An 11,823-nucleotide genomic window follows, 5' to 3' on the forward strand; every position below is an offset into this window, starting at 1 on the left:
TAAACATAGGAAAGTGTTGTCAAGAGCTGTCACAAATCACCTCTTGCTGCAATTGAAAGGTTTTTCTTTACTAAAGGGTGGCAGAAAGAGAAAGGCGAATTTATTCCGGCTGCTCTTAAGGGTATTTAATGCCAAAGGTGTCCCAACAACTTCTCTATGGGGGTTTCCCTATGGATCGAGAAGCTTCTCCGGCATATATCCTTGGAAGCTGAATTACAATCTAAATTTTATACTCAAGCTTTTTGGGGTCCCCCATTGCGCACTTACCCTACGCCGCCCTCTGCCTCTGAGGCAGGATTACACCTCTTGGAAACCACAAAAAAAGCATGGTGGGCCACCTTTAAATCTTTGGATGGGTTATGTTTCCTTAACAACCCCTAACAGTCTCATCATTTATTGCACCCTCCACGAACTTCCAATCTTCTACCTGGGTGGGCTCATATCAAATCAAAGAATTTCACTCCCTGGAGTCTTTCTTGGGACCTTAGCTCCTCATGCTTTTCTCCCAGCGAGATACAACGTTGTATCAAGGAATGCGGCTATTCGACCAGGAACACCAATATCCTAGTTAGTAAAGCAAGGAGCTTGTTCTCCCCCCTCCATTTTAACATCATGCCTGGGAAATGCAAGACAGCTGCATATTTAAACATCTTGTCCGACCCTAAGCTGAAGTGCTGGGCTATTGACCCTAGAGCGAGGAACCAACCACATTTCCACTAACCTTTTCCCCAGAAGAGAGATTCCACGCGGCACCTTCTACAGCAAAAAAGTGTACCTGTGAATACTGTCAAACCTCTGAGAAGTCATTGGAGCACATTTTATTAGTTTGTCCAAAATTTAACGATTTTAGACCAAACCTGTTTCTAGGGGATCCCCTACTGGTCCATCCAAGCCTTTTTAATCTTAAACTGAACTATCTTCTGAATACAGAGAATCCCAAGCAATTGGACATAGTGGCCAAATTCTTGCTCACTACTACGAAATAATTTCCTGGTCTCCTCTTTCGCTCTGATGTATGCATTTTTGAAACAGGAGTACCTGTTCTATCTTGTAAAACTGTATTTGGATTACTTAGCTCTGCTATGTTTTAATGCCTAATAAAGGTCTAAAAGTAAAAGTAAAAAAAAAAGCATCTATTTTGAAGTGTGCTTGTGAATTTTAAATTTTCTATGCTGCTGGTTTGAGAGTGGGGTTGATACTGGTTTGTTAGCATTTTAATGCATTGGAGGCTTTTTATAGTTTCTTCTATAAACCATCTTGAGGGCTTTAGACTAAACTGAAATGTGGGGATATAAACAATCCATAGCATTTTTAATAGACTGTTCAAAGCAGCTTCTCTATATTGGCCCAAAATAATAAGGAATGAAATAAAACGTTTCCTCCAAGGAATTCTGCACAGTTTTTCTCCCAAAATGTTTTGAAAGTATTTCATTTCATCCTCAAAACAATTTATTTGGATCCTGTAAAATATCTTTTTTCTAGAATCCTTTACAAAATGTTTCTTCCTTGCTTGTGTGGAGAAACAGGAAACATTTTATTTCTCCTGCCCAAATTTGAAGTGCCACGCCCTTCTTCAACTCTGCTACCTGCACTTCTCTGGCTGTCTGCCATTTTCTGACGTTTCCTACAGATGTTTTCTCATCTGGCTGCTCACTCTTTCCATAAATGCTGTTCATTAATAAATTCATTATTGTCTGCCAATTATGCAAACATGCCATTTTAATTTAAATTTTGCATGCTGTGTATTCAATGCTATCATGAAGGCTTCTTAGGAGCTCCTGCCATCCGCTTGAGAAAGCCCTCTGGGCGCCCCGCTCAAGACCTGAGCCCTGGCCCCTTGACTTCTCCCTGCCGGATCCTGGTACATCTTCTCCCAAAGCACTCATGCCATCAGCATCAGACTCTCTGGTTACCATCTCGACCTGCACGCAGCCTTCTTCTCCCAAAATGCTCACACTGGAATCACGAAAGCAAGCCTGCCGCAAATCCACGAAGGTGTGTGTCCTGGAGTATCGGAGACCACAAAAGCTGCCACCATATCATGAAAGCAAGCCTGGGAGAGCCAATGCTTGTTTCATTAAAACCTGGGTTCTTTTCTCCAATAACTCCAACCAGCTGAGGGCTCAACGATTTTTATTGAAAAACAGAAATAAAAGAAATAAAACATGATTGCGGTTAAGGGATTGCTTAGGTGGTTATATCCCTTTTGGTTCTTTGTCCCCATTCCAGGAACCCATGGCCCAAGGATGTTTCTCTGGCCACGTCTCAAGATGGAATTCTAAAACCTTTGTTTCCCCCTTCTCAGGAAAACTCTGTTCAGGCCATGAGGTAACTTAGGCCTTTGAAGTTTCATCCTAGCACCTCTGCATAGTTTCCCTTTCCTCCCTCCAGGAGATCAAAAGGCAAAGATGCTTTTCACAGTCATGTGTGATTTTGCTAGTTTTACAGTACTATTCCATCACAAATGCTATGTAGATTCAATGTCAGAATCAGTAAGGCTTTGGAGATTGAGTTTTTGTAGCATCTAAGCCACTCATGCAGGTTTTCAAAAAAAGAACTGTTTTCACCTGGAATGTTTTATTTTTACAGGCTATGCGGACAAAACCTATGAAAATGATTCTTTTCAAAATATTTACAAAACGTTTGGCAAACATTGCTTTGTAAGAGAAGTACAATTTTCTGAGAAATGCTATAAGGTGTTGTTACCCTTAGATTGGAGGAAGGCTGAGGAGTCAGTGTTTGAGGCAAACATCAGTTGTGAATTGTGAGTCTTCCTACAGTTTGTGTTGCCTCCAGGCAGAAATGATTCTCCATCTCCCTCTGAACTCTGCCACAAATTCAGAGACATTTGCACGAGCAACAGAGCAGCAATATGAGAGTTTTGTGCATACTTTAAGAAAGTAAGAAGAGTTTTGCTATCTCAGACCAGTGGTTCATCTATTCCAGTATCCTCTCTTACACAGTGGCCAACCACTTACTCTGAAAGGCATGTTCCTGATCTAAATAGACCCAGGCCCTTAAGCTGGTCTTTGCTCTGCAATGGTAGGTAGGTAGGTAGGTAGGTAGGTAGATGATAGATAGGTAGATGATAGGTAGGTAGGTAGGTAGGTAGGTAGGTAGGTAGGTAGGTAGGTAGGTAGGTAGGTAGGTAGGTAGGTAGATAGGTAGATAGATAGATAGATAGATAGATAGATAGATAGATAGATAGATAGATAGATAGATAGATAGATAGATAGATAGATAGATAGATAGATAGATAGATAGATAGATAGATAGATAGATAGATAGATAGATAGATAGATGTCTCTGTATCATGCATGCATTTGCCCCTTGAAAGGTTAACCATTTTGGAGAGGGGTTGGGAAGGGAGAATGATGTGACTCGTTTCCCAACACCATCCTCTGATAAAGCTGGGGCCCTACATAGCTGTTTTTTAAGAGGTAGGAAACGTTGAGAGGTTCTAAACATGTGTCTCCTGTGTCACATCTGTTCTGGCCCTCCACTTCTGTTCCACTCTGTGGTTGTTGTTCTTTTCCTCCTTTTCTATCATTTTTATAGGAACGTTTATGAGCATTGTTCTTTATCACATTTACAGTGGTGAGAATAAAACTACAGGGCAGAAACTGGGTCAAATTTGGTGGGTGACTGGCTTGGGATCAAGAATTCCCATATTTCTTGGTAAACCAACGCCTCTCCTTTCCCCCCTCAATATCTGTCACATTTTTATCCTACCTTTCCTGCAGGGATCCAGGATGAGCTCTAGTTTTTTATGATCCTTGGCCAGAGAGAATGTGGGGCCCCTTTCCCTTCTTATGCCCACCAACAGGACTCCCACCTTCCTTTCCTACACCTGCCTGTGCATTCTTTCCCTGACTGCTCATGACCCCTTCCATAGACACCTGCATGTCCTCTCATCAGTGACATTGGGAGACTCTTTCCTGGCAGTGCTGGGCAGCCTGGGTAGCTGGGAGCACAAGATGTGGAGCTAGGGTTGCCAACTCTGGGTTGGGAAATACTAGGACATTTAAGGGGTGGAGCCTGAAAAGAGTTGGGTTTAGGGAAAAGAGGCTTCTCAGTAGAGTATAATGCCTTTGAACCCATCCTTCAAAGCAGCCATTTTGTTGTGTGGAGATCAAGCCCTACTTGGAGACTGGCAATCCTACATGGGGCACTTGCAAACACGTGGATGAGGAAAGAAGAAGCAGAAGATGTGGTTTTTATACCCCACTTTTTCTCTATCATAAGGAGTCTTAAAGTGGGTGATGATCACCTCCTGCCCGCCATAGCAGTTCTGAGAGAACTGTAACTAGCCCAAGGTCACCCAGCAGGTTTCATGTGCAGCAATGGGAATCAAACTCAGTTCTCCAGATTACAGTCTCCCTCCAGGAAGGACATACAAGCAGGAGGCAGAGGAGGTGTGTGGGCAGGGGCCAATGGCAGTGGGCCCTACTAGAAGCCCTGGCCCCTGGCAGATGTCCTACCTCAGGTATGTTCATGCTAGCCCACACTTGTATCTCCCTTCTGTGCATTAGCCTCATAACTAGTCTGTGGCGAATTCCACGTGGGCCAAAAACAGCTGTGTGAAAACGGTGTGAAATGGTTTAAAACGGTGTAAAAGGGTTTACACTGTTTCCACACCATTTTCACACTGCTGTTTTGGGCCCATGCGGAATCCACCTGTCAGATGGAAGGACAGTGGCTGGCCTGAGGTTATTTTGTGGACTTCACAGCTCTAGATATTTGAACCCAGGTTCCAAGATTCTAGCCCAGCACTTTAACCACCATACAACACTGCCTCCTCTGATAAGTTGGGGCATTGCTCAGACTCCACACCAAAAAATCTCCAGGAATGTCTCAGCCTAGAGTTGGCAACCCTAAACTCCTTCCCTTTTTAAAATCTTTCTGCATTTGCCAAATTGCAGATCCAGGGACAATAACATATCCACCTGCCCTGGAGCATGGCCAGTCACACTCATACCCTGTTTCCCCGAATATAAGACATCCCCAGAAAATAAGACGTAGCAGAGGTTTTGCTGAAGTGTGAAATATAAGGCATCCCCCAAAAGTAAGGCGTAGCAAAGTTTTTGTTTGGAAGCATGCCTGACGAACAGAACACAGAAAAATAAGACATCCCCTGAAAATAAGACATAGCGCATCTTTGGGAGCAAAAATTAATATAAGACACTGTCTTATTTTCGGGGAAACACGGTAGTAATAGATTTGCTGTAATCCTGTCGCTGTTGTCCTGCTCACTGTAAATTTTTTCATCACCATGCATGTATTTTTGCTCTTGAAGGATTAATAATACCTTTGGAGACAGGGTGAAATTTTGATCAGAAAAGCAGGACTGGGTGGAGGGAAGGGTTATCAACCTCCTTCCCTGGCAGGGGTTATAGGGGAGCCAGGCCTCCCTATACACCCCCAACTTCTCCAGCAGAAAAAGAAAGAAGGATAAAGCTGTAAATGTAGATGGCAGGGAATGAAGTGAGCTGATAAGGGCTTGGCAGTGGCAAACAAAAAATGCTGATGGCTAACTTCATTAAAGAAGGACTGTCTTTTACATCTCTAATCTGGCCGTTGCAGAATTAATTGCACCAATTACTCCTGGAATACTGGCACAAGGGGAAAGATAAAGGGTTTTGTATCATGAATCACATATTTTATTATTTTGCGGCTAAAAATATCAAGCCCCTCCCTGATGATATCAACACTTTACTATGCTTTATGAAACTGGTTGCTCTGCTGGTCCCAAAGACTGATAGTGTGAAACAATTCCGTTCACCTTCCAACAGTATCTTTGAAAGAGGTACAGGGATAATTGCTCTCCCTGTGCCCATGAACTGTTGTTGTGCACCCAGTAATTTGTAAGCAATAAAAATTACAATCACAACAATAATAGAACATATTCTCAGAATGTGTCTAATTGTAGTCAGGCTCCAGGTCTGCTTGTTGAGAACATAAGAGACCTTCTGGATTAGACCAGTGGTCCAATTGGTCCAGCACCTTCAAACAGCGGCCAGCCAGCTGCCCTGGGGTGGTCAACAAACAGAATGGAAGCCAAGCAATTGATGAATCTACCCATGAACCTGCCCAATTCCTCTTTAAAGCTATCTATGCTCATAGACATCTGTATACCCAACGGCAGTTTATCCCACGATTTAATTGCTCGTTGAGTGAAGGAGTACTTCCTTTTTCCATCCTGAACATATTGTTTGTATGAGATCCGTTGGGTGCCTCTGAGTTCTAGTATTATGCAGTGGGGACAAAACAGTCTTCCCCTCCACTCTCTCTACCTTGCACATAATTTTATTAACCTCTATTATGCTCCCCCTTAGTTGTCTTTTATTTGTTTCCTAAACTTTAGGCCTTCCTAATAGGAAAGGTGCTCCAACCCCTTAATTATTTTGGTTGTGCACTTTCCCCTGCTCTGTAATAATCTTTTTGAGATACAACAACCAGAACCCTGAACAATATTCCAAATGAGACCTCACCATAGGGCATCTATGCAGCAGTATCACAATATTGGCTATTTTATTTTCAATCCTGTTTCTAATAATACTCAGTATGTAGTCTGCCTTTTTCATTGCCGCTATGCATTAAGTTGACGTTTTCATAGAACTATGCACTACAAGCCCAAGACCTCTTTTCCTCTGAGTCTCAGCTCAGGAAAGCCCCAAAACTCCCTCGCCACCGGAAAGCCCCATAGGGTTTAAAGGACATATGCCACCAAAAAGGTGGCGCATAAGATCCCTCCCTGCCCCCTATCCAAAAGGGCTGCCAACAAACTAGGAGAAAAAAATCCTGACAATGACATCCACTGGTAAACAATATCTATTAAATCTCTTTTCCAAAGGCAACAAAACATTGCTTTGTTTATATATGCGTGTATTTTACATACACGCATATACAAACAAAGCAAATCAGCAGACCACAAACACATTAGCACAAACATTGGAAGGAAGGTCAATGACTATCACAGAGGGAATACAACCCCCCCCCCCCACCCCCCGGAAAACAAAACAGAAAAGTCTACGCCTACATTGGCTACTGATCAGCAGGAGTCCAATCCTAAAAATGCTTTCCTGGGAGTAAGCACCATTGAACTGACCTTAGCAGGATTGGACTCATAATCAGTCAAATAGTTCCAAAACCCGTTCCTTATTGTGAGCCTTTTTCACTAGGTGTCTCAACAGCCACCCTTAAGGGTCCTCACTTGCTTTGCAGTGGTACAGATGATACTCAGGTGTACACACAGAAGACAGAAGAAGGAATATTCACAATACAGCCTCTAGCTCTCTGAAATACTATTGCCTGCCCATTAACTCATTTTCTTTTCATTCATCCCTTTGGTTATTCACCTACTACTGGTGCAGAATGTTACATCAGAAACAATGTCTGGAAAATACCAATACTGGAAAGAATATAGAAAATTCAGGAGATAATTTTTGCCTTACCGCTGCAATTTTGTAGGACCAATATTTTAAAGCCTTTTTGAGCTTTACAGAAGTTTTAAGATAAGTGAAAAGTTTTTTAAAAATAGATGGAATAAGGGAAACGTTTTTAAAAATAGATGGAATGCCAATTTTCCAAGGTGTTATTTCAGAGAATTGTGATTGATTGTGCTGGTTTTTTGAAGGAGTACTTTGGGTTGGTTCAGTCAATGAAACTGGAAGACTCTGTCGATGCATAGGTTTGGAATGGGCTCAGAGCAATCAAGGTACATGCAGTAATTGAAGCAAAGAACAGTAATTGCAGGTACATGCAGTAATTGAAGCATGGAACAGACAGGTATAATGCCATTACACCATTTTTGTACTTTTGAGTCATGCCCTGTACCAAGACAGGGGAAAGGATAGTTTCAGAGATTGAAGAAAACAGCCTTGAATAAAACAACTAGGCTAGTTAATGCTTTTTCAGCCCCATCCGGGGGGGGGGGGGGGATCAGCCGTGGGAGTGGCTTTTGACCCTGCTAGTGGATTTGCCCTCTCTGGGTCACTTGCCACAGTGGAAAGCTGGTTTGCAGCCGCTGGTGGGATGTGGCGCCAGCATCCCTGTGCCCCCGCCGGTGCAGCAATGCTGTGGCAAGGGGAGGAGCCAATATTAGTCAACTCTCTCCCAGCCATTGGCCCGTTGTGCTGGTGGCTGGGGCTGCAGATTTTACACCATGGAAAAGGTGGCGTAAGTTTATTCAGACCAGTGGGGGCTTCCTGGCAGTGAGGAGGCTTTGGGGCATTTTAAGTCTCCCGATGCCACTGGGAAGCCTCTGTGGGAGCAGCAGGCCCGTGTGGCTGCAGCCAAAGCACCCAGCCCAGCTAAACATAGGAAACATCTCCCTCGTTATTTTATCTCTAAACTCTCTCTCTATTTAATGGCCTATAGCTGATGGATGGTATTCTAAAAAGAATATTACAACATATTAACCCAAAGCCCTGACAACCAGTCAGTGGTATATTGCTTAGAGTGGTAGACTAAGATCTGGGAAGCCCGGTTTTGAATCCCTACTCTGCCATGAAAACTCTCTGGGTGACCTTGGGCCAGTCACATACTCTCAGCTGAACCTACTTCACAGGGTTGTTGTGAGGATACAATGGAAGAGAATAATTTGGGTGCTGTGTGGTTTCCAGGCTGTATGGCCGTGTTCTAGCAGCATTCTCTCCTGACGTTTCGCCTGCATCTGTGGCTGGCATCTTCAGAGGATCCTCTGAAGATGCCAGCCACAGATGCAGGCGAAACGTCAGGAGAGAATGCTGCTAGAACATGGCCATACAGCCCGGAAACCACACAGCACCCAAGTGATTCCGGCCGTGAAAGCCTTCGACAATACGAAGAGAATAATGTAAGCCACTTTGGGTCCCGCTTGGGAAGAATGGCAGTATATAAATAAAGTAAATAAAAATAGTGTAATATAATTAAACCATAAACTGATATAATAAAGAAAAAATCAACTTCTGATCTGTCACAAGTCTAACCCTTTCCAAAAGAAAAAGATGTACACTATCATAATCTTCCAAGAAAACAACAGAAATGCCATTATTTGGCAAAAGAGAATGAAATGGCTTTATCCACTGATCAAGGTCTTTATAGCAGGCATCCACATGTGAAACTTAAACCTGTTTGAAACTGCTAAGCCTATATGAGATGCTCTTCAAGAAACCCTATGAATTATAATTTTTCAAAGTGCTGAGATTTCTTTTACCATATAACTACAATTCTGAGGCTCTTGCGTTTAGCAGCTAGCAGCTCTTGCGTTTAGCAGCCAGCAGCTTAAAATAGCCTTACATTTCAAATGTAGATGTGTCCACAATCAGAGTCAGATAGTGGGCAAATCAGATAATATTTTAATATGGTCTGGTGGTATGACCAATCATGAGATATTTTGAAACATTTATTTACAATGCACATTTATCATAACCTCATGAGTTTTTCTTGCCCGAAAACGTCTGCTTCCCCAAATAGTAAAATAGTGACAACTTCGGCACCAGCTAACAGTCAAATAAGAGCTAGTGTGGTACAGTGAACAGATTGTTGAACTAGGATCTGGGTTTGAAACCCCACATCAGTATGAATATTTGCTGGAAGACCTTATGCCAGTCACAAATCTTAGCCTAACCCATCACACAGTGTTGTTGTGAGGATAAAATAGGGGAAAGCAGAATAATACAATCCACTTTGAGTCCCCACTGGGGAAAAAAGGAAGGATATAAATGTAGTAAATATATAAGAATAAGTAATCCCAAACTAAGTTGAGCAGAATGCAGTGCAGTACAAGTACAGGTAACAACCAGACAGCATCACCAGGTACAAAATTCCATATATGGCATACAAGCACACTGTACCCATCTTTGGAAACCGTGTACAGGCTTTACTAAATAATTACAGCTGAAGTACACAAATCATCAGTGCTAAGTTTCCATGTACAAAGCCCTTAATAAGACCTGGCGATGTTCATAAGCAATAGACCACAGCGCAGTGCTAAGAATTAACATCAGGTATTCATCTGCTCATTTGAGAACCTGAAAGAAACATGCCAAAGAATGTTCTTCAACCTAGTGAGCAAAAACTGAATCCCCCAAATCCCCAAACCGCACAGTTCTTTGGAACTCTCTCAGCCCCACCTACCTCACAAGGTGTCTGTTGTGGGGAGAGGAAGGGAAAGGGATTTGTAAACCACCTTGAGTCTCCTTACAGGAGAGAAAGGTGGGGTATAAATCCAAACCTTCCTCTTCAAAAGGTTCAAATCAAACAGCAATATACGGCTGCAGATGGGGTGGTATGTTAGAGGAGGGCAGAACTATGTCAACTGTGTTTCTCTACTCTGGTCTACAGACAAAATGAAGGTATTGAAAAAGCAGGCTTCCTTTTGGGCTAATTCCCCTGTCTTGCTTTGACTCGTGTCAGACTAAAGGCAGGCTATAAAAGTGGCCACCAAAATCTCCTTCCCAGGTTGGACATAAATGAGGCAAGATCATCGGAGAACTGCACATGATGTTGCATCTGTGAACAGTGAAGGAAGAAGTTCCTGGTTCAAATCTCACCATCGCCTCAAATTCACTAGGTGGACTTCGGCATCCCTGGTCTGTTAGCTTTTGCTGCCTACCAGCAATACGGGGATAATAACACAAGACTACCTTACAAGGCTTCAAATATGACTGTCTGAAATTACCCTACAGTGATGCACTCTAAAATGTTGCTCTTACAATCCTGAAACAGATTAATTTAAATTGCAATCTCCTGTGGTGCACGGCACCAGGAACGTCAGAGATTTCAACTACACTATCAGTGTGCAGTTTAGTCCCTACTAACGCTTAAAACTGAAGATGTCTCTGCATTTCCCATCTGATCCTTCCAAAACTGACTCAACAACAGTCATCCTCCAAATATTTCCCCTTCCCCCTCAGAACTCACCATCCATTCCACGTTTCAGATTTGTTTCTCTGCCTTTCATAGCCAGTTATGCGGCGTGAGAGAAGATCTATAATATTTCTATACTGCACCCATCCCTAGAAATGTGAGCCAGTACATGCCAAGTGGAGCGCTAGTCAAACAAAAAACGCTTTCTGTAAATGGGTGAAAGGGATTCGTGTGGAGAACCTCCACGGACATGGCCCTTTCAGGTTTTCATTGTGTCACGAAGAAACAACAAGCGAAAGGATGAATCAGACACACACTCCAGTCCACTTGAACAAATCTATCTCTGAAATCTGGCTGCTTTGTCCTTCCAGGGTCAACAGAGAAGAATAAACTCCATCTTGTGACTTACCGTTGCCTATTGCCAGGACTTGCATGTTCTCAAACTCCAGAGTAGTGTAAGCTGGGTCTAAAGCTGCGCTATAATCTGCCATCTCCATGTCTATCAGGGCTTTGGAAAGGCGCATTATCATCAGCAAACACGGGGCCGGATTGCAGCGATTCTTCAGCCAGAGGTTATTGGCCCCGCAACCTCTCCAAACTGATTTAGCTGGCGTCCACCTATCTGTTGGCTTTTATTTCAAATATTCCTCTGAAAAGATCTGCGGAGCTTCAAGGCCTATACTACCTAGAGGGGTGGAGGCAGGAGGCCAGGGGGGTTAATCTTTAATCATCTCACCCTCTAGCGCATGCTGCTCAGCTCAGCTTCTTCTTCCTTCCTTTCCCCTCCTCTTTTGGTAGAGCAGTAGCAATTTTGTTGACTGTTTATCATTGTATGGGTTGGCACCTCATTGCCGACAGCAACTGTGGGACAGGTGCATGGATAAGGTTTGCAACTGGGCGAGCAAGCCGTGCCCTCCTCAGGATTTGCCGAAACAGATGCCCGGATGCCACAATAGCAAAGAATCAGACCCA

At 43.2% G+C, this 11,823-nt stretch overlaps 1 protein-coding gene across 1 annotated transcript in view; it reads right to left on the bottom strand.

Annotated features, from left to right (window-relative positions):
* The window catches only part of HNF4A (hepatocyte nuclear factor 4 alpha), a 41,133-nt gene extending 29,696 nt beyond the window's left edge, over window positions 1-11,437 (bottom strand). The window contains 1 exon segment of the mRNA XM_048497313.1: window positions 11,261-11,437. Within this exon segment, the coding sequence (XP_048353270.1) occupies window positions 11,261-11,381 (121 nt within the window). The 5' untranslated portion in view covers window positions 11,382-11,437.
* Window positions 11,438-11,823: the final 386 nt, after the last annotated feature.

Source organism: Sphaerodactylus townsendi, linkage group LG05 (assembly GCF_021028975.2).
Source record: "Sphaerodactylus townsendi isolate TG3544 linkage group LG05, MPM_Stown_v2.3, whole genome shotgun sequence".
Classification (NCBI taxonomy): Eukaryota; Metazoa; Chordata; class Lepidosauria; order Squamata; family Sphaerodactylidae; genus Sphaerodactylus; species Sphaerodactylus townsendi.